The sequence below is a fragment of the Neofelis nebulosa genome, chromosome 5 (genome assembly GCF_028018385.1).
Source record: "Neofelis nebulosa isolate mNeoNeb1 chromosome 5, mNeoNeb1.pri, whole genome shotgun sequence".
Lineage (NCBI taxonomy): Eukaryota > Metazoa > Chordata > Mammalia > Carnivora > Felidae > Neofelis > Neofelis nebulosa.
In genome coordinates this window covers 109,454,727-109,482,227 of record NC_080786.1, presented here as the reverse complement: position 1 = coordinate 109,482,227, position 27,501 = coordinate 109,454,727, and the positions used below count along the sequence as shown (strand labels likewise).

Sequence of the window (27,501 nt, the reverse complement as noted above, 5' to 3'; positions counted from 1 at the left end):
AATCGTGTTGTTATCAAACATCTAACTTAGAGATATTAGAATTTATTATTTCAAGAGCTTCTTCTAGTTATCTTCTTGTGTATTATCTATAACAAGCATGCATTACCTAGGAAAACCATTTGGTCACTTGGCACCAGTTCCCATGTCTAAAAAACAAAGGCAGCTCTTTCCTTCAAGGTACTCCTCAGAGTGATGTCATGAAGGTTAATATTACGTTCCCCAAACAGCTCAACAAATAATAAAAAAAAATATCATGAACGTTAATGAGAACAGGGTTGAATATGTATTTGAGGCAGAACAAAGTGCTATTATAAATTCTCAGCAGCCTAGTTTATTCTGTGATTATTGCTTCCTGAAGGCCTTTGGGACCTTTGAGAAACAAACAAAAACGTAGATGCAATGAGAAATAAATAAAAGTATAAAACCAATAGCAGCTTATTTATTTTTAAGTGTCATTTTAATTTTACCATTTGTTTGTAGGACAGACATGCCCAAAAGTGGAAGGGTCCCTTTATACCATTGAGATTAATCTATGAGGCCCCTTGCTGATTTTTATTTCTTATATAACAACAAGAGGTAGATATGAGAATGTTCTAATGCAGTGTTTAGCCCCTCATCAATTGTTGTGGAGAGAGCAAGAAGGCAGTAGGTCTCTAAAACCTTCCGATATTGTAAAGCCTAAATTCTGATAAGGGAGGAGATTTTAGAAAGAAGGTCTTGAGGAATATATCACAATTTTCTCCTCCAGTTTTTAAAACATCATGATTTCATTGGCTCTTGATAGCGGGAAGTCATCTTAGTCATCTTCTAGTCAAACATTTCATTGCCCACATGAAGTAACTGAGAGTAAGACACATGATGTGACTTCCCCATGACCACAGACAGTTAGTAATGGAATGAGAACCAGAGCCCAGACTATGGTTATATTTAATCAGAAGTATGCTAGTGTATGCTACATAAGTGTTGCCTTATATGAATTAATAGGCAACATGGTAACAAAAATATCTCAGTGAGCCTTTAGAAGGAAGTTGTGGGTAGGCCCAGCCTATAATTTATGATAGTAAAACAATTTTCTTTTCTTAAGAGATCTTTCATTATCCCAAGGCCATGAAGATATTCTTCTAAATTAACTTCTAGAAGTTTTAATGTTGTTGATGTCATTATTGTGAAGCTTAAGTGTTTCCCCATTGACTAAAAACTTTTTGAGGGCAGAAACATATTCAGAGGTATATATTCTGTGCATTTAGTGACATCACATCAAACTGGAATTTATCGTCAACAAATTCCACTATATAATCTTGGGGGAAAAAAAGAGAGAGAAATGCAATTAATTTAAATAGTATTTTCAGTCTTCCTATTATTCCAATCAATGAATTGATTGATTACTGTGTAAATATGAGATAGACTACATCAAACTGATATCTTTCAGTCAATCTTAGTTCCCCTGTAATTGTCTGAGGGTGAGCATTACAATATGTGGTATATGAATTTACTGTTTAAAGATGTGAATTCTATGCCTAACATGGCTTCTGAAGCAAAACAACCACTTATTCTGTGTTTAGTGTGAGGCTGTTTTTTTTTCCTGTGTTGAATAATTGAAAAATATATTCTGAAGTGTTTAAAGATTAACATTCAATTAGAATTACAAATGACCAAACCTAGCTTTTCTTGAAGATTTTAAGTTCAAATTCTGACTTTTTATCAGTAAATTCTAGTAGACTTTATAATTTTTAACAAGTCTTTGAGGAATATTTGCGTATGAAAAAGTAGTTAATTGACATTTTGAAAAGGAAATAAAATATATTAAATTTTGATCAGAGGAAGTTTAGTATGTTTGTAGGAGTTAAATTATCTCCTTTTTAAAAAAATCTTAAGTATTCAACTAATGCTCAAATATAAAAAATAGATTTTAACATGTGCTCAAATTCATATTTTCTTAAATATCTCAATAATATGTATAATCTTGGTAGCATGTCAGTTTTACATAAAAAGTCTGAATTTACTCAGTTACATATCTTAAATCAGAATAAAAGGACTAACCTTAGTTAATTAAATAGGTCAAATTCTCTAACACATTAATGACAAAGAATACCAATGTATATCAGTTCTTTTAACACAAGAAATAGTTCTCTAATTTTTGATTATTTTAAATACTTCTATGCCTAAGTATCCCTGGATTTAAGAGATACTAATCTACTTTGAAAGCAATTATCTTTTGAGCTAACATCAATTTCTTATTGGTCACAAGTTTTCACTTGGACAATGGATAGATTCTTATTTGTAACCATCATACACCATAGCCTTATTTATTGCCTATACAAGGAATTGATAAATTAGAGATTGGTCTTATTGTTGTTATAAGCCACATAACTCATCCAGCCCATATCTCACATTTCTAGTATTCTTTATATTCATGTTACCCATTACCCAATTTTTGTTCCTGCAACCTCTACCATACAGTTTTAATTTTAGATTAAATTTTGTTTTCCTTTCCTCATAAAATATTTGAATGATTTATTCAGCTTTAAATATTTCTGATTTTTACAGAATCTTGCATTTTCTGTCATTATTTTGGTCTAGTAGGACCATAGAATTCTTCTGAATATAAAATGATGTCAAAGCAGTGGGATTTCTGTATTACAAGAGTCTAAAAGGATGTAACAACCCAAATACAATGCATAAACTTTTGCATTTAGTTATATTATCTGCTTCTTTTCTTTTCTTTTCTCCTTTTCTTTTCTTTTTTTTATCCTGCATTGGGGGAAAAGCAGGTATAAAATACATTTTCAGTGAATTGGGAAAATCTGAATATGGAATTGATATTAAATGCTATTATAATTAATTATAATTGTATTATTTAGTAATGGTGTTGTGGTTATGTGGAAAAAGTCCTTTTTATCCTTATGAAATGTGTGTTGTAATATTAAGAACCAAAATGTCTAAAACTTAATACCAAATAGTATAAAAATTACAATCACCACAACAGTAGATGGATGGATAGATAAAATAAACCAAACATATGAGGAAAATAATATGTGATTGGAATCCAGATTTGATTGGAATCTCAAGGCTGTGTTAGATTCTGTGGTGTCGTTGGCTTCTGAGATTGTAGCCCTGATTGCACAGATATCATCTTGAAAGATAGTAATCTATTCAATTGCGAAAAGAAAAACTAGCCATGAATTGCTTATGGATAATGTGTATCTCTGTACAAGGTTTTGTACATACAATTAGTTTGTATTTTAGATACATTGAAGTGAATTTGTTGTTATTTCTCTCTAAGTGAACTTAAATCACATAGGAGACCACTATTACCAATGGCAGGAAACATCAAATCTTGCCATGTCAAAACAACTCTGGTTTAAAATTTAGTCACTGCTTGTTTAAAATTTAGTTACTTTGGGGTTAACTAGTCATAGTCAAAATTCTCCTTATCCACTTCTGACCTCCTCATGTTTCATGTGTGGAAAGGGGGCACTAGAGACAGTGTAGTTCAGGTTTAAGAGTATGGCCTCTAGAGCTAGATTACCTGGGTTCAGATGTTATCTCTATCACTTCCTACGTGAGGGACCAAAATCAAGCTACTTAACTTAACCTCTGTGTGTTTCAATGTCCTCATCTTTAAAATAGGCACAATCTCATAGGGTTGCAGGGAAAACTAAAAGGTAATATTGATAAATAATATTTAATAACTATTAAATTTAAAACTATTAATTACTTTCAATAATAACTATATAAATAATAATAATTTGTGTAAATAAAATAAATAGTAGTACTTATACGCGTTAACTACTTAAAAAAATTCTTAACGTTCTCACAATGGTGAAGCTATTTAGTACATTTATCATCTTGTGGTCCTAACTGGTAAGTCCATGGAGAATTCTCATCTGTTTCATTTTTAGGTATCACTAGTGCTCTTCCTGTATCCACTATAACTTATGATCTCTTTTTCTCAAAATGGTGAAAGCACAGTGGTTTATCTTCTCTCTTACCAGGGACTTGCATCCCTTCCCTTACACACATAATCTCTTACTCAGTCTACTGGAATTCAGAGCTTCTAGCACATTCCCCAGGTGTCTCCTGGCTTTAGGTCATCCATCTTGTTGCTATCCACCACCTACTGGCTTCCCAGCAAGATATAACACATCTCAGTTTTCGATTTTCTTATCTGTCTCTCGTCAGAGGTTATAGAAGTTTTTTAAAGATATCTTCATGCTGGTGAGAAGACTGTATGGGAAGCTGTCTTGAGCCTTCCTTTGTCTAGATCTGTCCCATCACCATTGCCACTCAGTTCTGACTTCCTCATGCTGTCATGGGCACTCTGACAGACATTTCACACCAGGTTTTAGATGAAAAGCCAGACGTGCCTCCCTTTTTCTTCTGGATCCCATGAATCTGTCTGGGTATCTTTATCTAAAGAGGGGAGCAGAAAGAAAACCCCACATGAGACTCTAAACACTCTTTTGCTTTCCCCACTCCTCTCCTTCATGTGGGGAAGAACATTTCATTGATGACATATCTTATCTCACATCTTCTCAGTATGTAGTACAAACTCTGTTCTGTTCTCCATGCCTGGCTCTTAAAGTTAAAGCCCTGATGTTGGACAGCCAAAATCTCCTCTGTCTCTAGCAGCCAAGATCCATGGATTTTAATGGATATTTTCTCTACTTTTGAGTTTAAAATAGGGAATTTGGGGCGCCTGGGTGGCTCAGTCGGTTGAGCGTCCGACTTTGGCTCAGGTCATGATCTCACGGTCCGTGAGTTCCAGCCCCGCATTGGGCTCTGTGCTGATGGCTCAGAGCCTGGAGCCTGTTTCAGATTCTGGGTCTCCCTCTCTCTCTGACCCTCCCCCGTTCATGCTCTGTCTCTCTCTGTCTCAAAAATAAATAAACGTTAAAAAAAATTAAAAAAAAAGTAAAATAAAATAGGGAATTTGTCAGTCAGAATTGGGCAATATTTTCCTTTTCACAGAGATTCTATTTTCATCTTCCTTAAAGGGTAGGACAACAGAAATGATCAGAAGGAAACTCACGGAAAATATTCTATTATTCATGAATCCCACATAAAGATGGGCAGTTTAAGGAATTTCAGGGATATTTTTGACTATATGAGGTGGCCATGGTTCCCAGCTGCTGAATAAGATGCTGTCCTCTGAATGTGTTAACAACGTTTTCCTGTCGGTATATATTATGTTTATATAAGACCCTCTGTGATAACCAACAGCGGTTTGCTCTTGCAACTTAAAACAAGATTGCTATACTGCACATACTGCTATGTGTTTCATCTCTCATGACATCTAAGATTTGGTTGCAATGAATCTGGCCTAATCCACTGATATCTTGGTTCCTTCTCCATCCTGCTCTCATGCCAATAAGTACCTCTTCCAAATTGTTTTCATCTCAATATATGGAGCTACCATTTACCTGATTGATCAACACACACACTTGAGAGTCATCCCTATTTCTCTCACTTATTCTGCACCTAGCATTTAACATCAAGTCCTATTACTTCCTGTTCAAAATAATATTTTAAGTTTGTTTACTTTACTCCAGTCCTGGTATTATAATCCTTGCCCTCAACTCAAAGGCCTTCAATGGCTTTCCATTCCATTGAGGAAAAATCATGTAACATGGTCTCCTTGGCTTACCTTCAGACTTACTTCCTGGCCCTTTCCTCCTTGCTTAGGACCATGGACTTTCCTTCAAATTTCACAAATGTTAACTGTTTTTACATTTTGAGACTTGTGGTTGTGCAATGAGCATTGTGAGGAGCTCTTTTCAGACTTCATCTGCCTAAGTCAAATCAATCCTTCAACTCTTTTTTATTGATGTTTATTTATTTTTGAGAGAGAGAGAGAAAGAGAAAGAGCAGGGGAGGGGCAGAGAGAGAGGGAGACAAAGAATCCGAGGCAGGCTCCAGGCTCCAAGCTGTCAGCACAGAGCCTGACATGGGGCTCAAACCCACGAACCGTGAGATCATGACTTGAGCTGAAGTCAGACACCCAACTGACTGAGCCACCCAGGCACCCCTCAGTCTTTCAATTCTTATCAACTGTGGCACATTGCAGGAAGTCTTGGTACCTCCCATCTCACTTAGGTTCTAGCAGGCACCCTTTCCTTTTCTTTCATAATACTTATGAAATATATTTTGTAAGTATATTTTTATGTTTGCAATTATTACTTTAATGACTATCTCCCTCTCTAGTCCATAAACTCTGTGAGAGTAAGGACCATGTTTGTTTTGCTCACCACTGGATCCCAAAGGCCCTGAGTCTGAAACTTAGAAACTGCTCAATAAAAATTTGTCAAATGAATAAAAAAAAAATAAATGAATTAATTAATGGAGCAGTTTCAAATAGTGGGGTACTAATAAAGGTACCCTTTTATTCTTGAGCACCAAGAATGCTCAAGAATAAAAGTGAATGGAAGCAAGTTACCTTTCCACTATCATTATTGGTACCCACGCAAATACTTTTGATTTTTTGGAAAATGTGTTGATATTCAGCCAGAATATGTCAGCATGGTGTCTCTTCTGATTGGCTGATTCTTGTGTCGTGCCTTTTCATCAATATTTTGTATATTATCTCTATTAAGAAAGACATTTGGAAATAATCATAATAATTATCAATTATTTAATTACAGGGAAATGAGCATTTAAAATAAATAATCATTTTATTATTAATTTGTTATCATACTTCATGAAACGTGAGTGGAAGTTGATATACTAACATATCTTCAAAGCTGCCTCAGGAGTATAAAATGTACACACATCTTGAAAATTAAACTGGTGAATTATTTAAAAAAGGCTTTTAGAATGACTTAGTTCAATCTGCTAGTACCCCCAAAATTAAGGTGTTAGAATAAATGTTTAAGCTAAACATTGTAGATCATTTAAATTCTATAGATTACTCAAGAAAACCCTCCACAGGAAGACAGATGAGAAAGGCAGGCAAAGGGAAATAAATGAACATTCACTTTGTGTCAGAGAAAATCAGAGCTGGTTTTTCTTTTAGGAACAGCCTTTAGCATTTATATTTTCTCATGGTATACATCAGCACCTTTAGTCATAAAATTTCTGAGTGTCTTCTTGATGGCTAAACATGTTTCCGTCTTTGAGGAATTATTCTGAAAGTACAAGTGAGTTGTATTCTTTGTTTAGCAAGACAAGGACACTCTATGTTAAAGAATGTGTATGTAGGGGCGCCTGGGTGGCGCAGTCGGTTAAGCGTCCGACTTCAGCCAGGTCACGATCTCGCGTTCCGTGAGTTTGAGCCCCGCGTCAGGCTCTGGGCTGATGGCTCAGAGCCTGGAGCCTGTTTCTGATTCTGTGTCTCCCTCTCTCTGCCCCTCCCCCGTTCATGCTCTGTCTCTCTCTGTCCCAAAAATAAATTAAAAAACGTTGAAAAGGGGCGCCTGGGTGGCGCAGTCGGTTAAGCGACCGACTTCAGCCAGGTCACGATCTCGCGGTCCGTGAGTTCGAGCCCCGCGTCAGGCTCTGGGCTGATGGCTCGGAGCCTGGAGCCTGTTTCCGATTCTGTGTCTCCCTCTCTCTCTGCCCCTCCCCCATTCATGCTCTGTCTCTCTCTGTCCCAAAAATAAATAAAAAACGTTGAAAAAATTTAAAAAAAAAAAAATAAAAAAAAAAAATAAAAAATAAAAAACGTTGAAAAAAAAAATTAAAAAAAAAAAAAAGAATGTGTATGTAGATGATAATGGATATTTCTGATGAAAGTTTTATATTTTAATTTTCCTTTTAATACATATGTTGCTTTTAATGTCCAAGTAGAACATGGAAATAAAGAGTACCAAGTTTCAGTCAAGACACCCCAACAGAAAACACGTTTCTTCATTAAATAGTCATGGCTTCCAGCACTTTAAAACTGAGGATTTTGGGGGCACATGGGTAGCTCAGTTGGTTAAGCATCAGCTCTTGAGTTTTGCTCAGGTCATGATCTCATGGTTCATGGGTTTGAGCCCCAGGTCAGGGTCTGCACTGACAGGACAGAGCCTGCTTGGGATTCTCTCTCTGCCCATCTCTCTCTGCCCCTCCCCACTCGTGCACATGCTCTCTGTCTTTCAAAACAAATAAATAAACTTAAAAAAATAATAAAACTGATGATTGTGGAGAGTGGACCAATATGTCCTTTTTCTAGAAGCAAGACTGTGTAACACTTTGAGACGTCACTCAGCAGGACAGTTGCCTACCTGTAAAAATTCAGTGCCTTATTGCCCCATCTCTCACCTGGGTCTTGTGGGTTTCTTGGAAGGACTTTATTCCTTTAACTTAAACTTTGATCTCTGTTAAAATACACATATTTCTTTTCCTTCCCTTTCCTGGGAACTCTAAGGTATTTCCAGTCATTTAAAGTATAATGAACACTTTCTGATCTTTTCTGAGGGGCAGGCTTGGGGGGTGTGACACAGAAGCACCAGGAATGAGGTTATGCCCCCAGCAGAAGTCAGCAAGGCTCTGCAGAGTCGGTGGCCAATAAATTTGGAGGAGGGGTGACAATGAGAGAATTAGGGAAATCATTGATGCCAAAGGCCCATTTTGCATTTTTGTAAATCTGTATAATAAAATGATCAGCTTTAGTTTAGTGAAAAAAATGCATAAATCTTAGCATGATGATTAAACATTTGAAGAGATGTTTGGTTTGAATTTTTTATTTTTCTTCCCAACTAGAACAGTATCTTACAGATGGTCTATATGAAGGCAGTAAAATTAAGGAAGTATGAAACTGATAAATCATTGAACCCATTTGTTTCTGCAAAAGTTACTTCTTGAGAGTAGATAAAAGCACTTTGAACATGTTCACTTTTTCTCAGGTCACAGGGGTGCTATTTAATAAATTACTTTTCTCAGGCACTAAGGGCCACCTTTATTCATTTGAAAAGGTTAATGCAGCTGTTCAAAATGTCCAAGTTTTTCCCAGAGAATAATTTATGCACTGAAAGTCTGTTTTATTTGGGAAATGCCTAAATAGTGTAAAAAAAATGTGAAGTACAAATTAAAAACAAGTAGATCTTGCAGTTCATAACTAAAGTAGTTTTTTAAAAAAATTTGTATGTATTGATTATATATCCCTGACCACCTGATTTAAAATTTCAATACTCCCATCCTGCCACCCCAGAACTTCCTATCATTCTTTTTGCTTTATTTTTCTCCAAAGTGCTTATCACAAATATACTCTGTATTTTACCTATAGATTTTGTTTTCTTCTGATTTCCCTTACTAGAATGTAAATTCTAGGCAGACAAAAATTTTCAGCCCTTCCTCTTTCCCCTGGATAGTTCCAGGTATGTGTAAGCATTCAATAATGTTTAATACATGAATGTAGGAATAAATCTATTTTGATCACATTTAGTAAGTAATTGCCATTTTCCCATTTGGGTAGTGTAGGATTACTATCTAGAAGGAAATGCCACGTGATAGTTGAGGGTGGTTTCTGGAGTTATTGCGCATTGAATCTTGATTTTAACACTGGTTATCTGTTTAACCTTGGGCAAATTACTTCACATTTCTCATCCCCATAATAAGATGAATAAATCACCTATCTCATAGTTAGATAATTGTATAAAGTACTTTAAAAAACCCAATCTGGAACACTGTATATCCTTAAAACTCACTAGTACTATCATTAAGACAATATGTGAAAAGAATATTCTTTATGCACTCATTGCCTATGTGAAATAGTCATGACAATTATGTAGATGTTAAAAATATTTTGCCTCAATCATAAGATTCAGTTTGAAGCATATGTTAAGCATACATTATTAATGTAATTTACTTTCTGAAAATTATCAGGATATTAGTTTTATTTATTTGACAAACTCCAATTAAGGCAAACAGAATAGTGTAATAATTCCAAAGGTCAAGTTTGTTTTGAATTCTACTCTGTCATTTACTAGATCGGTGACCCTGAGCAAGTTAATAAAAAACTTTAGGCTTTAGTTCCCACATTTGTAACATGGGTAAAAAATAAATCTATGTTAATAGTTGAATATAGTTGAATATTAAGCAAAAAACAGTGCCTGGGATGTAGCAGATCTCAATAAAAGGAAGGTCAAAAAAAAAGAATCAGGTGTAGAAAGTTAGAGAACAGTGTTTATGACAGAACTATATCAATTTATACAAAATTGAGTGAAAATTGACAATGAAACTACATTTTTCTGACTCATGCTCAATCTTATGAAAATAAATCAGAATTTGTATTTTAGAAGTGGTCATTTTAAAAAGAAAATTTAACATGAGAAATATTGACATATTTAACAGAAAATCACTTAGCCCATGATTTCCTTTGTATGGCTAAGTATGAAATACAGAGCCTGTTATACTAATTTAAGAGATGCAACTGTCTCTTTTTAAAATTAATACATCTGTATTCCTTAAAATTCAATGTTGTGCATATGGTTGTCCTCTCTCTCCTCTATCCCCATCAATTTAAATTCATAAAGATACAAAGCTAAGAAGCACGTGCATGAAGCTTGTGCTCGCTAATCATCAAGGTTTTTATTATCTATGAAGTTGCTATTAATGTTTTGTAATATTGGCTGTGTTAGGCAGTCTTTCACACCACAGTTAGCACCAGTCACTGGGGTGTTGGTTGCTGCACCTAGTTATGATGGAAAAGATGGGAAATGCCTTTGCTCAAGCTCCAGTTTGCTGGAGCCACAATGGGACAGCAGCCACTGCACGTCACACAAGAGTGGACGATAGAAATTAGGTTCTACCTTGTGACATGAAACTCAACTGAACTTTTTTAGCCAGACCAGGACTGGATACACATGTCTAGAATTATACTCGCCTAGGAGCTAGGGAGACTGAACAAACAGGACCTTATGCTTTAATGAATGTAAAGAGTCTCAAAATAGTCCAAATCCCAGGCAATCCCATTTCAGAAAAGAAGTTTAGGAGCTATGGCAAGATAGCATTTTCAAGCTTGCCTCTGTGCATTGATGTTTAGGGTTTCTGTGTGCAGGGAAAATGATGAGATAGGTTTGAAGGTGTGAAGTGTACAAGTTAATAGTTCATCATTTTGTTTTAACTTGCAGGTGGAATATAAATGCAGTCTTGAAAATGCCATAATCTCTGCCACTGTTACAGGGATCAAAATGTGGATACTGCCTACACAAGAGATGTGGGTGTCCTTTAAAAATCTCCTGCTTAATGTACCTTAATATTGACACACTGATCAGTACAAATGATATTATAATGTGATTCAACTAATCAGAGCTGTTACTAGCCCATGGGACACCTTTGTGTTGAGCCATCTAGTTCCAGAGCATGTGTCTTAGCCAAGGGAGCACAAGCCCTGTCACTATCCCTCTTATTGGGTGTGCTTGTGCAGGGGACAACTTGCACATCAATACATGGTGACCCTGAAGCTGATATTTCAGTGTCTTCTGTATGTCCAGACTGTACTATGTTTTTTATGCACTTACAGTTTATAGTCTTGTGATCATCATCTTGATTTTCAAATGAAAAATCTAGAGAATGACTGGGGGAGGATTGAATCCATATCTGCTGATATCAAAATCAGTGTATATTTTGTTGAAATAAGATGCTGTCTTCCTCTGTCTTCTCTTCATCAAAAAGTATTTATCAAGGGTTTTAATCTTCACGACAGTTCTGTGAGTCCTGTTCAAAGTGTAAGGGAGGGAAGCATGCCACTTTTGAACAGCCTCAAATCTGATCTAACTTTATAAAGCTAAGACTTTGCCACCACTGTTAGTAGGTTGCTTCAAATAGCACAAGTTTCTCATCCATTTTTGGTAAACCTAGATGTGTCCAGTTTAGTATAATGATAATTCTCACAGTTTTCACAATCAAGGCCTTTTCTCCATTTTTTGAAAAGAAGTGATTTTCTCCCTCTTAATGCCCACACTATAAAATACATCTTTTAAGCAGGTTGCATTCACTACATAAGAATTTGCTTATCCATTTTCAGATGACAATATCTATTAAAGATCTATCACTTCATAAATTTAAAGAAAAGAAACTGATGATAAATATCAGCCAAAATAACACCTTTTTTTTTTTTAAATAACAGATGATATTTAGGTAGTGTGTATAGCAAATGTTAGCAGAAATACCCGTTGAATTCTGGGTTCCCCAATTGTTTTCCATGGCACTTAACCTCCCTGAGACTTATTCATCTTTCTCTGTACATGGAGTAATAATTCCAATCTCATCCAATATGAATGGGGGACAATAGGCAAGTGACCTGGCACACAGTGCCTTCTTTGTGCATAGTGTCCTCTCGGTAAGTGTTTTTTTTTTTCTCCTGTGGAAGAATATAAAAGCTAGACAGCATTTCAGAATAAAAATAACTCATCAGTGAAAATTCCCCACTCTGTGAATCACTATGCATGGAAGATATTTCTAGCTTGGAAGACAATGATGTGAGTCTAGAGTCTCCAATGCCTCATGGGAATCAACGGGACCCAGCATGAGAAGGGTATGGCAGAGCATCTACTAGGTGTGTGTGTGGTGGGATGTACTGCTCAGAAACAAGCTGCTCTCTTTCCTACCAGTATTCCAAAATCTCCAAGAGATCAAGGCTTTCTTGTTTATTTGAGGTGTCTTGAGGAGCTAGATGATGACATGGTGCAAATGTGGCCAAGAGAGCCTGGATCAGATATTTGTGTGAACTTTTTGTTTACTGAATGTCCTAGAGAATCAGAAACAACTAGACATGTGGCGGTTCTCCCAAAAGTCATGAGGTTCGTGCCAGAGTAGCATGTTATAATGCTGAAGGAAGGAAGTTCCTGTTGAATTAATATTTTTCAGTCTATTTTTAAGAGTAAACTCATGCCTTCCTTTCCCACATCCTTACTAAAGTGACTTTGTTCACCATAAACTTGTTATACTAAAATGATGGCTCAAAAGCAAGATGTATTTCCTTCCTTTTGCTAAACACTTGATTAATCATGTAAGGAAAGATCTTTAAGGGCAGCTAAAATACCATAACCCCTTCCCCAAACCCCAAGCTTTTAAAATGCACTAAATTATTTGAGTAAACCATTTACAATTTTATTTTCTTTTTGCTTTTCACACACAGACCAAAACCACCAACCCAAAAGAATTTTTTTTCAGTGCACAAACTATGCTCTGAGAATAAGTTGGGTGCTTCTGGAAGATGGTTTCACTCTATCTGGCCAAAAAAGGGTATCCAGGGGATAAAATATTAAACACCAGACTGACTGGTATTTAATTTTCAAAGTCAATTTATATTTATTTGTTCAACACACAATGACAACTTAAAAAATCACTTTCCATTACTTTCTCCTAGGAATTCAAGGTGTTCATTTATATGTATTAGTCCTATTTATTCACCAATGAAGAGCCATTGGATTCATGATGTCAGTCTACACATAGTATTTTTCTGTTCTTTTGCTTTAGTCCTGTGTTTCCTGAAAAAAAAAATGATACACAAACCACTGATTTTGAGAAGTAGCAATAGTCTGGAATTCCTTTGTTGAGGGGAAATTTTTCCTGACATTATTTAATCATTAAGAATATTGAGAATCCTCTGAGGATCAAGTACTGAGTGTTGAATCCCTTTTACTTCATGAATATTGGTGTTTTAAAGTATAGAGTTGTCTCTACATCGATTGGTTGTCTAAGTACATTGTTCTAATCTGTGAAATATTTGGTTTGACTTCTTTCTATTTATAATACATTTTCTTTTTCAAACTTTATGACTATTATATATCTTCGTTCTTTCACTACAAAAGCCTGGATTTGTCACCCTTAGCAAACTGACGCCAAAGAGTAGAAATAATTTTCAAATATTGTAACCAAAATTTCTGCATTGTTGCTGATAATTATTTCTCAGGATCCTTAGTCCCTAAATGAGCTTTGCCTGTACGTATATAGACTGCCAGCCTATCCAACAGTGAGCTCATATCAGCCTCAATCTTTTCAGTAAGTAAGAGTGAAGGCTGATGGTGTCCACATGATAAATAACTCTTTTCCAGGTTTTGCAATGGAACGAATATGGTTGCTGTCGCTTCTAACAAGTAGAGTGCTTCTGGGGTCTGCTCAGTTTAATGGCTACAACTGTGACGCCAACCTCCACAGTAGATTTCCTGGTAAGTCTGAACCTAATCTTTTCTCTAATTATATCTTGAAAGAGTGATTATATTTGAATAGTAAGGCCCTTAAATACATATGGAAAATGGAGGGGGGTGGATATCCATCTACATTAAGTGGATATTAACAAATGGCAAATGACAAAAGACATTTTTCTGGAGTTGTAATTTATATCCACATTAACATACAAAGTGTTCATCATAGTTAATATTATTATAATGGCTGCTCACAAATGTGAAAAATATTGGTTATTGGGTGATAGAATCGGGAGAGGCTAATTTCATCAAAATTTGCCTAATTGATGCCTTTTTCTTCCTTGTAAGTTAATTCAGACTTTCAAAACTGCCCTTATATGCTAATAGATTTACTTAGGAATAATACTTAAGAAAATGTGAAATATAGTACATTACTCAAAAATATTATTTCAGTGCAATGACAGTCATTACCAAAATATGCAGGCCAACTTCAGTATGCATAACACAGAAACCATCAATATTGTGACAGATATGAGATTTTTGACTATATTGATGGACACGTCCCACAGGTTTCTAAAATCTACACTCAGTGAGAAGATTACTTACTGAATTATCAGTGTTTCATTTAAGTATTCATCATTTTTATATCAGCTAAAGTTAGAGAATCACAGTTAAACACTTACAGAATAAAGACTAGAGAGTCTGAAATCACTTTTCCAAGTTTGCCATGCAAATTGAAATGCTTTCTGTCATGTTTTATATTTCTCAAACCTGCCAGTACTCCTGTGTTCAGAGCATGCCTGAGCAACAGCATAGTTGGATATAGCAATCAGTAGGTAGTTATGTAGTTGACATGGGATTTCTAATTTTTATGAAGAGAGGTAATCTGGATTGCTCTCAAATAAGAGCCAGAGTGTGCAGGAATGTCTTCAGGAGCCCAGACTTAGTATGCAAGTGCTTGGCAGGTTAAGAACGACCTGGAGTTCAGGGTGGGGAATATCTGAAGGTAAGTCTAGCAAGGTATTCTAAGGCAGGGTTGTTAGTGATTTTGAGTACCATGCAGGAGGGTTTTTTAAAAAATGTTTTTTTGTAATGGAAAATTCAAACATATACAAAAGTCAAGATTAGTAAAACAAGTAATTGTACTGACCATCCAATTTCATCAATTATCAACACATAAATTTTGCTTCATCTCTCTCTCCTTCTTACCATTCCCATCCCTGGAATATTTTAAAGTGAATTCATTATTCATGTTTCAGAATGTATATGTGATGGAAAGGAACTCAAACAAAATCTTCACCCTTTTGTATATGTCTAATAAACTTAACGATAATCCCTTAGCATATCATCTAATACTCAGCTAAGTTGCCTTTAAAACATCCACACAGTGTATTTGTTGACATGTGTCTTTAGTCTATTTTAATTGATAACAGTTTCTCTCTGTCACTTGCTTTTCTAAAATGCTGCTTATCTCTTCAAGTAATGTGGAATTCTGACTTTGGATCTGGTTGATGCAGCTTCAATGTGTTTGTTATTTAACATTCTCCCCTTTTTCCGTATAGCCTATAAACTAATTACAGCTAGAGATGAGTAAATTCAGGTTCAGTTGTTTGGACAAGAAGACTTGGTGCGTTATTGGTGGACAGTATTTTGTCTTTATTTTCTTGGTGATGAAGACACATTAAGTCCTTTTAAACACATTTTTTTAAGGATCTTACATGGTCATGTTTTGTTTTAGAAAGCCAACCTTGGGAGAAGCAAAAGATAGGATCAAGTTGGAAGAAACTAGAGGCGGAGAGAAATGTCACTAAGGCAGTGTCAGTGGGAACAGCAGCAGGAGACAGCTCTTAAGAGATATTTTTGTGCTGGACTCAACAGAGTTTGAGAACTGGTTCAATTGGGGAGGTGAAAGAGAAGATGACGATGATGTCTTAGATGATGTTATGAACTTGGATAACTGCATGTTGATACTGCTGACACCAAAAGTTTAGGGGATTTGCATGTTTTAGAAAGGAAGTTTAGTCTGGGAAATAATGAGTTTGAGGAGCTTGTAGAATTTATAATGACAGCTTCTATCCAATAGTAGAAAATATGGACCTGGGTCTGAGGACAGAGGTTGCTCCCAAAGATAACTGTGTGGTATCTGAGTCCCTGTGCAGTGAGTGAGTAATGAGCGGGAAACAGGAAACTGAAAGGTAGGAAAATAGACTACTCTTTAGATAACATTGGTGGTGAAGGAAAGAGAGGAGTGACCTGAGCCAGCAGTTTAGGATTTAGGGATTAGAGGACTAGAAGCAATTCAGTATACACGAGTAAAGGGAAAGTATTCAGAGATCAGGATTACCAATAAGAAAATAATTGATGTAATGAGGAAAGAAAATATGGAAAAGAGCAAAGATACAGGTGGAGGAGTTGACATTGGGAAACTGGTCATTGTTTCTTTGATTTAGGAGAGAAGGAAAAATAAAAGTCATGGGCAGGGAAGTTGAAGAATACTAATCGTGATGTGGAAGGCAGAGGCCCTCAGGAGAGTGAGGGCCCAGAGAGTGAGGTCAGGACCTGGGGAAAGTGGTCAAGCCTTACCCTGTTATGCATGAAAAGAAGGCCAAAAGGTAAAAAGATTTCCAGGCAGAGAGGATCCAGCTGATGTTGTACTTAGATACTTGTAAACAAAAGATGTAAATGATCCAGAAGTGAGTAGGACAGCATAGGGAAATACAGTACATTTAAAAATGATGTTAAAACATTCAATTACAGTGGTGCCCACTGACCACCTGCATCAAAATTATCTGGGATGGTTATTAAAAGTGTTTTAGCCCCAAAGTGTTTACTCCACTGTTTTACACCAAATATAGTGTCCAAATCTCTGATTGTGGTGCTGGGAATCTATCTGTATTTTAAACCCTGCAGATGAGTCTAATATGCATTCATGGTTAAAAACAACTGGCATAGTATATACTATTAGTTTCTTTAGTCCATTTTTCTAATTAAAAGCACAGGTCTGTGTTAGGAAATAAAATTAAAAATAAAATCTTCCCCCAATCCAGAAATGCTCTCTGCAAGACAGTAGAGATGAAAACACTTATCATTGAGCAAGCATTAACCAGAATGTGATGCTCATTGTAAGCAATCCATCAAGAGATTGCACAGAGAGAAATCTTGGTCTTTTATATAGCCAAGCAGATGCAACCCATTACATATATTTTCAAGATAAACCATAACTAGTCCTCAAATAAGAGGACTTGACAGAACCATTTGTCACGTATAGTTCATTCTAAATATACCTGGTGATTGGGATGACCATCTGTGTTAGCATATTGGCTTTATCTAGAGGAAAAGTAAACTTGTATCTTCCCAAAAGGAAGTACTTTTGTAATTTTGAGCCATGCTTCCTCTTGGTTTAGGATCTCGCACTCCCATAGAAACTGTGAGGTAGGAGTGTTATTTTCCTGGATGTTTATATTTTCAAAAGATGGTTCCCAGATCCTTGAAAAAGATTCTCAGGTCATAAAGCTGACAGAGGCCTTTCTAGTCTTCCTAGGATTCAAGGAAAGGCGAAAGTATTTAGAATTATAAGTTGTCTGATGTAAATGGTTTAAGAAAAGGGAGGGAGAAGTTCCTTCCCTTATTTTAAACAGGGAGAATTAAACCTCTTATTTTTAATTTGTATATGACCTTATACATGTTAGCACTTTTAGTACTGTTCCACTTAGACAGCAAATACCCAGACTTACCAAATGCACATGCACATGCATGCATACACACACACACACACACACACACACACACACACGCGCGTGTGTGCAGCTTATTTATTGCAATATAAAATCTGTATTTAAAAAATCTAAGATCCAGATAACTCCAAAGTCCCAGGAGAGGCTTTAAGTTTATATGGATATTATTTTCAAGTGAGCCCGCTTTTGCAGGTTGTTTGCAGAAGAAGACCAGAATGAGCAAATAAAGCATAAAGGTTAATTGCTTACTCCCCTCTTGACTTGTAGCTTCTCTTCCACATCAGGATCACCCTTGATATCATCAGGAGCTCCACAAGCTGCTCAGATACTAAGCAATGGGATAGAATGAGAATGAGTCTGGCAAAGGAGAGGGGCTATCTAAATGCAAAGTAATGCTAATAATGATGAAAGTAATCATCTCACCCTATCTGACCTTTGCTGTTTTATGACATTAGAACTATTTTCTTTCATTTCCATGGCATTTATCCTTGGGCCAAGGGAACTGCCATGGTCTAATTCATTTTAAATTTAAAGGGATACCATTTTATTTTAAAGGTAGTTAACTCTTGGCTATCTAAGCCAATAGCAGGGAACAGACCTATACTCCACTGGCATTATGGTAGTGCTCTTCCCAGAATAAAATTCAAACCACAGTTTACTTTTAGAGTACCACAGAATTATTTGGCCTAAATTAAATATGTGGATAAATGCATTTGGCCTCTATGACTGACACACACCTTCTGGAACTATCTCCTTTTTTTGGAAGATGGTAGCATATAAGGGTTAGCCTTAGCTTCTAAGAAGTCTTTAATGACCATCAAGGAAAGATTAGGTTTGTGGCACCAGAAATTTGGTGGCCTGACACCATAAGAATGGTGAACTAACCACTCATGGGAAACTGAATATAAGTCAGTGTTATATAACTTGTCATTTTGTATTCTATTTAAACTATTCATATTCTATTTAAACACTAATAAGGAAGAAACCAATGGGTTCAATGTATTGAGTGATATACACATTACTAATTCTTTCTTGTATTCCTTAGATAAACCTATAAAATCTTTTAAAATCATTTTACAATGGGGAAATGGAGGATTAGCGTTTGTTTAATGATGCAAAGCTAGAAATTGACAGAGATGTAAAACTAAGACTCTTGCCATCAAACCATGATGCCTTAAAGTGAATTCTGAATACTAAGTTTAACAGAATCACAATGGGAATTACCACAGTAATGAATCTGAAAAATCATATAGTAGGAGAATTTGTTTAGCCTTTTTAGTGCCTACTTGACTAAGGAAATCTTTTTTCCCTAATACCTATTAATATTTCAATAAACACCAATGTTCCAAAGGAAATAAAATTAAGCATCACAAATTTCACAGAATTTAGGGGTAGGTCAAACAAAATGAACTCTCTATTCTTGTGTTAGGCTTTGCTTAATTAACCATTGCATTTCTCTGTGCCCAAAGACGAAGTCAGAGTGGATAATGGACTAATTATTCAAGGGAACATGTTTTGGCCTTTCTATGATAAGAAAGATGAATACTCCTGCCTTTCTACATAGTAGTAGTGTTTTGGTCTCCAAGTTGTCCAGACAATGCCTGCCTTCTGCTTTGCACCTGTGATTGCAATTACTAGACCAGATGAGGCAGAAGAAGTGATCCAGGCAGGGACCGCTAATCACTTCCTGATTAATCTAAATGATAAAATGCAGTGGCAAGCAAGTCCAGTAACTGAATAATTCAGAGTCCATCCCCTTTTTTATTTCAATAAAGAAGTTTTTTATTGCATGAGTTTTTCGCTTCCTCTGCTTGTATAAGTAAAACCCATATGCTTTCTCCTGCCTGAAAAAGATGACCAATCTCTTCTGGTTCCAGAGAATGTAGAGGAGCTAGTGCAAATATAAGCCTGCAAAATTTGCCTCAAACTGCATATGAATTTCCTGAGGCACTAGACACGACAGCTTGTATTTGCTAACGAGAAACAGATGTGAAAAACCAAGGTGGCAAGAAACCCATTCGGTGTAGAGAGGAAACTTGAGTTCCTAATCCACCTTAAATTCTTCATCAGCTGCTGGTATTTTGTGTAGATGAAAATCAATACCCCTTTAGGAGTTCTTGCTCTTTTAGCTCCAAAACCTCAATATCGTATAAACTCTTGTCAAGGGTAAAAGTATCTTTAAAAAATGAGTTAAAACAATGAACATAGCATCTGTTCTCTGAGCAGTTTTAAGTTTATATATTGCCAAATATTACTCCTCTCATTTTAGAGAGATAGAAGTGGAAGTGATATGTAAGTTACTCTTATAATCTGCAAGGATGGTATAAATTAGTTTTGGAATGTCTATTGGAGTTCAGGAAGTAAATTATTTGCAGGTTAGATTTTCTTTTTTTTTTTTTTAAGAGATCACCAATTTATTTATTTATTTATTTATTTATTTTAATATATGAAATTTATTGTCAAATTGGTTTCCATACAACACCCAGTGCTCATCCCAAAAGGTGCCCTCCTCAATACCCGTCACCCACCCTTCCCTCCCTCCCACCCCCCATCAACCCTCAGTTTGTGCTCAGTTTTTAACAGTCTCTTATGCTTTGGCTCTCTCCCACTCTAACTGCAGGTTAGATTTTCTATGGCACTACAAAGCAGTGTACTCTTCAGTATACAGAACAGACTCCTCCTATTACATTGAATAGGTTTTGGTTCATACTATCAGTTTCAATGCAATGCTACTTTTAAGTGCATACAAACCAGTCCATGAATAGAGATACAATTCTAGTCACAGGAGTACCTGTGTCTGACCTGCACAGAGCCTCCACCTGCTCACAACAGACCCCCACCCCCACTCCGTGTGTCCTTCATTTGTTCTGGCGAGTGCCCACAGCATGGCTGACATTTGAGGTGCTCCTCCAGTTATTAAACTGCTATGGTTTACGGAATGGGGTAGAAGTGGGGGCAGAATACTGATCCTATTCCCAACTTTGTTTCACACACAGCCACCTGAGCACTAAAATAAATTTGTTTGGACTCAGGCTCACAAAGCTTTTTACGAACCCTCTTTCACTGAGATTCAAAACCAGTTCGGCAAACCTGGTGGCTCAGTCGGTTAGGTGTCCAACTCTTGATTTCAGCTCAGGTCATGATCTTGCTGTTCATGAGATTGATCCTCATGTCAGGCTCTGTGCTGCCATGGGATTCTCTCTCTCCTCTCTCTCTGCCCCTCCCCCACTCTCTCTGAAAAATAAACAAACTTAACAAAAAAAGTTCCTCACACAAGGAAAGGAATTTTCTCCTTCATGATTCCTCCTCCCCTCTCTCTCCCTTTCTCTCATCCTTTTTCAACCGACCTTCTCCCTCTTGCCAGCATATAAATCATACAAATAGGTATGTGGTGGCAGTGCTTAATCCCACCAGATAGCATCCACCCCAAGGGTTAGCTTCTGCCCAAAGTATATAGATGTGACTAAGCAGTTCAATTGATTAAGAGACTTGAAGCATTGGCATCACCTGGGGGCTTGTGAGAAACACATAAATCAGGTCCCATCTCAGAGCTACTGAATCAGAATCTGCATTTTAATAAAATTCACTGGTGATATATATGCACAATGTAATAAGTGCTGCTTAGAGCACGGTACTCATGATGTCTTGCTTGCTTTGTGTTGTTACATAACCACACTGTGTATATCAGCCCCAGGTGGCTGTCATGCCCTTGCTTGCTATTAATGACAATAGGAATCAGCAAATCTATCACTGTTAAAGGAGAATAATTTTAAAAAATCATTAATAATAAGGCAAGATAGTAGGCTACCAAGACTAATTTATTTTAAAAGGTTAAATACCCCCCAAAATATAAAAAAATCTATCAATTTCATAATACTTAATGGGTTGAGTTTTCTCAATTGGAAGTCAGAAAATACCTGACATTAAAGATATTGATGCTTGTCTAAAACTCTAAAAACAGGAATCATCTCAGGCACGTGGCAGAGTACAGATAGGAAATATGAGTTCTGGATGAACAGTAAACATGAAATCGTATTAATTGCACACATATTTGTGAATCTTAGAACTTATTAAAAGTTAGAAACCATGTGTGCTGTTTGTGAAGGAATTGAATTAAGCAAATTTTAATAGACATTTGTTGAGTATTTGTTAGGCACTCTGGGAAAATCCAGAGCTTTCAATGAGTTCATAATCTACTGGGAAAGCAAATATCCATTCCCAGATATAATATAAGCAGAACAGTAGAGTCACAGTTAAAGGGATGCAAGGTAGAGCCCCAGAGAACTATTACTCTCCATTGGGAAAAGAGGGAAAGTCTCATTAATGGACAATGTATATATTATTTTTCTGTTTTCAGCTTATTTCTCCTCTTATTTGAATTCTATCATTGGGTATTTCATCTATTATTATTGTTTATGAGTGATACATTGAGTATTTGGTATTCTTAAATTTATATTTTTCACTCTTTTCTATTCTCCAAATAGTAGACTCCTATTTCTGACAACCTGTTGTACATTTCTGTTGAGTGTCCCACATACACCTCAGCCTCTCAAAAACTGAGATTTTCATTTTTCTTTCCTGCATTCTTTATCTCAGGAAATAATCTAGTCACCCACTAAAGCTAGAAGTCTGAGTATCAGTTTGAGATCTGTTCATGCCATCATCTAATCATTTTCTTATAGAATTTAGACCATTGGAATTTATTTCTTCTCAACAATCCCTTCCAAGCACTCCTCCCTTATAGACACATGGTTGTATATAATATGGTATATAAGCCTCATCTTTAGTAAGCTGCATTATAATCGTCTAGTTTTTTCTGTCTCCTTGAATTAAACATGAGCATCTTGAAGTAAAGAAGTGTTACTAATGCCTTTATCTTCAGAGTCTAGTACAGAGACTGACGTGTAATATGTATACAATAAATGGTTTTTAAAAATACTTTGTTGACATGAACTGGCATGTAGTTTAGGTCTTGAAAATAAATAGGAACAATAGCCTCCAGCTTGTATAAAACTGATGGCACTTATTTTGTGTTTTAAACTCCTGTGTACTTCACCTTTTTTTTTTTTTAATATTATGCACTGACCCCAGAGTTGCTGATTTTCATGCAGATTTTTACATTTTCAGGTTAGGGGTGAAAGAACATTTTGAGCCACTGCTTTGTGGGGCTGAGTACCAGTCTACAGCCCAATTTTTGGGGGTGTTGCCATATTTGTATTGAAGAATATGTGTGTACAAATTATTTGAACAACTGTATTGATCTGTGCTCTGATTATTCCAGGTAACAATTAGAAAATGTTAAAATAAATATTCTGATGCTAGTTAAAGAAATGTAGGTCTCAACAGTATTGAGATGAGATGAAAATCATTCAGTCTATCAAAAGCTGGGGATCTTTAGTCTCATCTATATGCCATTGAAATTAAACTAGTTGCGTATGGAACTGTTGAGGAAAAGAACAAAGTTAGATATACTTGTTAGGTATATGAATTATATGCTACAAATATATTGTCAGTGATTGTGCCTAAAGGGAAAAGTGAGTTAGGTTTTCTAGGAATGGAACTTTATTGGGAATGAAGTAGAACGAGATTTTTATTCATATGGATAATTGGATTCATCCTTTCTTTACTCCCATTTATATGGTAACAATGCTCTCTCAACTCCAAATCTGGACACATTTTTTTATGTCGTAAGAGATAGTTGACAGCGACAGGATATTTAAAATTTGCATAATTTTCAAAAATGTGAGATAATCTCATTGCCTGATTGACAGGTGAGAGAAGTGCAGAGCACTTCTTTTTTTTTTTTTTACCTGAATTCGACTCAATACTGCATTTTTTCAGTCTTGTGAAAAGCTTAACTTGTTTAAAACATCAGGGGAAAAATAGCCATTCTGGCAGTATAACTGCATATAAGCTCTAAGCCGGCCTGCCATTTTAATAATGCTTTGTATGTTTAAACACAAAACACTAAAAATCAAAAATCTAAAGGTATTTATTTCTTGATATTTTTTGTTTTTAACTTGTAATCATTAAGTTGCTTCATACTCAAGTGTTGTTCAAAAGGATATACCAACTCAGTCCAGAGGTTGGACAATAAAAAGGCTCCAAAAAATTTAGTTGTTGAGAACAACTGTTATTCACTAACTCTGAGGAAAAAATTTGTCTTCTTTTGGCAGAAATTGCCCTTCAGCAACTTAAAGTATCTCTTCTCCCTCCTCAAAGCATCACAAATGGAAAAAGTTGTGCTGAATGGATGTCTTTAGTATCTACAACCAGGAAAAAATGTGTTTCTCAGAAGGGACAGTGAAAAGTCTTTAGAAAACTGGGTTAGGATGGATTTGAACAGATCTCTTTTCTTACACTGGGAAAAGCGTTTCTCTTGTTATCATATCTCCTAGTGGGATCAGCTTGTAGCAAATTCAGTTCCATTTCAGGAGTTACAAGCCTTCAGTTAAACACAGAAAACTGAAGAGAGCTGTACATCTGGACAAAGTAATCTTTGCCATTTATGAAGCTATTCTAAGTATCAGTTAATTCCTCTCAAAGGTGAAGAAGCTGAAGTCTTTAGGTGGTTTAAATTACAGGGAATGATACTTCCCCTTTGTAACGTATTTAATGATATATATTCACTTTAATACATTTGTGATATTACATGTAATGCAGTGATACTAATTCCCTATCTTCTGGACATCAAGAGAGTTCTTAGTGAACTCCCTGGAAGCTAAGATTTGATCGACATTGAGGTAGATATTTTGTTATCTTACAGAGAGCATTTTGTATGAAAAAGTTTCCTGTGGTTTTGCCCTTGTGTTTGCCACTTGACCTCATTTTCTACCATTTCCTCCTTTGTATTTTAAATTCTAATGACAACATAATTGTCCAGCTCTCAACCAGGCTTCAGCATATTTCGCACTTGTATCATTATTCACACTGTCCCCTCTGTGTTATAAAATTTCCACTCCTTTATATCACTAACTCCTATTGGTACTTCAAAACTCAGGTCAATGGCATCTTCTCCAAGAGGCTGTTCCTAACCAGCTGGCCTAGGTGAGGTTTACTTTCTGTACTACCCCATAGCTCTCTGCCCAATCTTTCTGTCAAACTGGGTCATGACTATTTCCTCTTATGGACTATGATCTGAGAATAAGTACCACTACTTTGTAAATCCTCAGTTTAGTCTATTGTTCCAATATTTCATGTGATTAAGTAATTCATTACTCACATCAATGAATATTATAGCTTCCTTCTTTCTGGGACTTTCAGTATATAGAGAAGATAAATATACAAGTACACAAATACATACATGATTTTAAGGCTATATGACAGCATAATGGAGTGACATAATTTAGATTTTGGATCAGGAAAATCTTTGGGGAAAAGACAATGAAATTCAAGACATGAAGAATAAATAGGAGTTAATTACACAAAGACTGGGGGTATGAAGACATCCTAAGCAGAGAAAAGAGAATTAATGGTCTTGTGCAAATCTGTACTAGGCTTTTTTAAATGCTCACAGCATTTTGTGGAGGAATAATTTATATAAAATAAGATGCACCAATTTTAAGGGTGCACCTTGCAATTGTTTAACATATGAATGTACTTATGTAACTACTAACCAGATCAAGATAGAGAACATTTTTATCACTCCACAAATTTTTCTTGTTTCTCTTATTCTAGACAATTCCACCCCAGGAGGTAACAGCTACTCTGGCTTTCATCACTCATTGTGATGCATTTAAAAAACTGAAAAAAAAAATTCAGTGAAACAAATATAGGGAGCAAGGGACTAGTAGGGAGAGAGATGTGAATGCAGAGACAAGAAGATGGCAGATCATGGAGAGTCTTGAGGACTTGGTTGGATTTGGAATTTTGGTCTGAGTGAAATGAATAGCTTTGAAGACTTGAGGAGAGGCAACATGATTAGATTCATGTATTAACAGCTATGCTAATTAGAGAGGGTTAAGAGTGGAAATAAAGGAGTCAGTTAGGAAGCTAATATAATATTCTAGGCTGAGAGATAATGGTGGCATGAGCCAAGGAATAGCATATAGATGGAGAGCAGTCAATTGATATAAGATGTGGGAGCCTGGGTGGCTCAGTCGATTAAATGTCCAACTCTTGATTTGGTTCAGGTCATGGTTCATGAGACTGAGCCCCACATTGAGCTTTGTGCTGACAGCACAGAGCCTGCTTGGGATTCTCTCTCCCTCTCTCTCTCTGCCCCTTCCCAGCTCACATGTGTGTGCACACACTGTCTCTCTCTCAAAATAAATAAACATATATATATATATATATATATATATATATATACACATATATATATACACACATATATATACACGTACATGTATATGTAATCTTCAAATTACATAATATATATATACACGTACATATATATACGTACGTGTATATATATTATGTAATTTGAAGATTCTAAACACAAACATTTATTAAAATGAACTCTACTATTTTAGTAAAGATCATCATTAAAAGTTATGATTGTATTTAAACAGCTAATGTGGCTGAAAACTGATAGACATATTCTCCCAATTTTAAGTAGTACTTCTTATTTCCTCTACTGTACTTCATAATGAATTCACCTATAAAGGGAATATTGCTTGAAGTTTTCTATAATAATTAGGCTAATATATATCTTTTGGCCATGAAAAAGATTTTCCATCTTTCTCTCTACCTTTAACCATGAAAAAGATTTTCTTTCTTTTTGTAATGAGCTTAAAATCATAACCAAACATAGAAATTTTCATTTTTACTTATTCACATTTTCAAAATATGACTCACTTAGCCATCAAAAACCACCACGGAGAATGAATACTCCAAAGAAATATGCTGTTGAACACTTTTACCCTTAGATTAGAATTGTGGTATTTAAGTGAATTAATTCTATGCCAAAAAGTCTTGAATGATATTTGCATATTACTTAGGTGAACATCATCTCATTTAGTAAAATTATCTTTTAGTTTGCTTGTTTTCTTTTTTAAACAGATTTATTTCTCCAAATAGCTTAGTCGGTTTTTGTTTTGTTTGTATCCACATTTAGAAAATCTGATGCTTATTTTTGATTCTTTAAAAAATTTTTTTTACATTTATTTATTTTTGAGAGACAGAGTGAAACAGTGCACGAGTTGGGGAGGGGCAGAGAGAGAAGGAGACACAGAATCTCAAGGAGGCTTCAGGCTCTGAGCAAGCTGTCAGCACAGAGCCCGATGTGGGGCTCGAACCCATGAACTGTAAGATCATGACCTGAGCTGAAGTCGGACACTCAACCAACTGAGCCATCCAGGAACCCCTTGATTCTTTATCTAAGTGGTAAAATGGAGTGTTAAAAAGTGGCAAGCTTACTGCATTAATGTCCTAAGGCTGCCATAACAAAGTGATACAAACAGGGTGACTTCAAACAGAAACTTATTGCCTCATAGTTCTGGAGACTAGAAGTTCAAAATCAAGGTGTCAGCAGGGCCATATTCTCTCTGATGCTCTGGGTAGAATCCTTCCTTCCCTGTTCCTAGCTTCTGGTCATTTGCTGGCAATCTTTGCATTCTTTGACTACTGATGCATCACTTCAATTCTGTGTCTTCACATGACATCCTTCCTACGTCTCTGTCTTTTCATATGGCATTCCTTTTATAAGGACACAAGTCATTTTGGATTAGAGACCCACCCTATTCCAGTGTAACCTT

At 35.9% G+C, this 27,501-nt stretch overlaps 1 protein-coding gene across 1 annotated transcript in view; it reads left to right on the top strand.

Annotated features, from left to right (window-relative positions):
• ZPLD1 (zona pellucida like domain containing 1) overlaps positions 1-27,501 on the top strand; it is a 75,131-nt gene that overhangs the window by 15,768 nt on the left and 31,862 nt on the right. The window contains exon 4 of the mRNA XM_058731529.1: positions 13,980-14,093. Coding sequence (XP_058587512.1) covers positions 13,988-14,093 — 106 coding nt within the window. The 5' untranslated portion in view covers positions 13,980-13,987. The remainder of the gene's footprint in view (positions 1-13,979; positions 14,094-27,501) is intronic.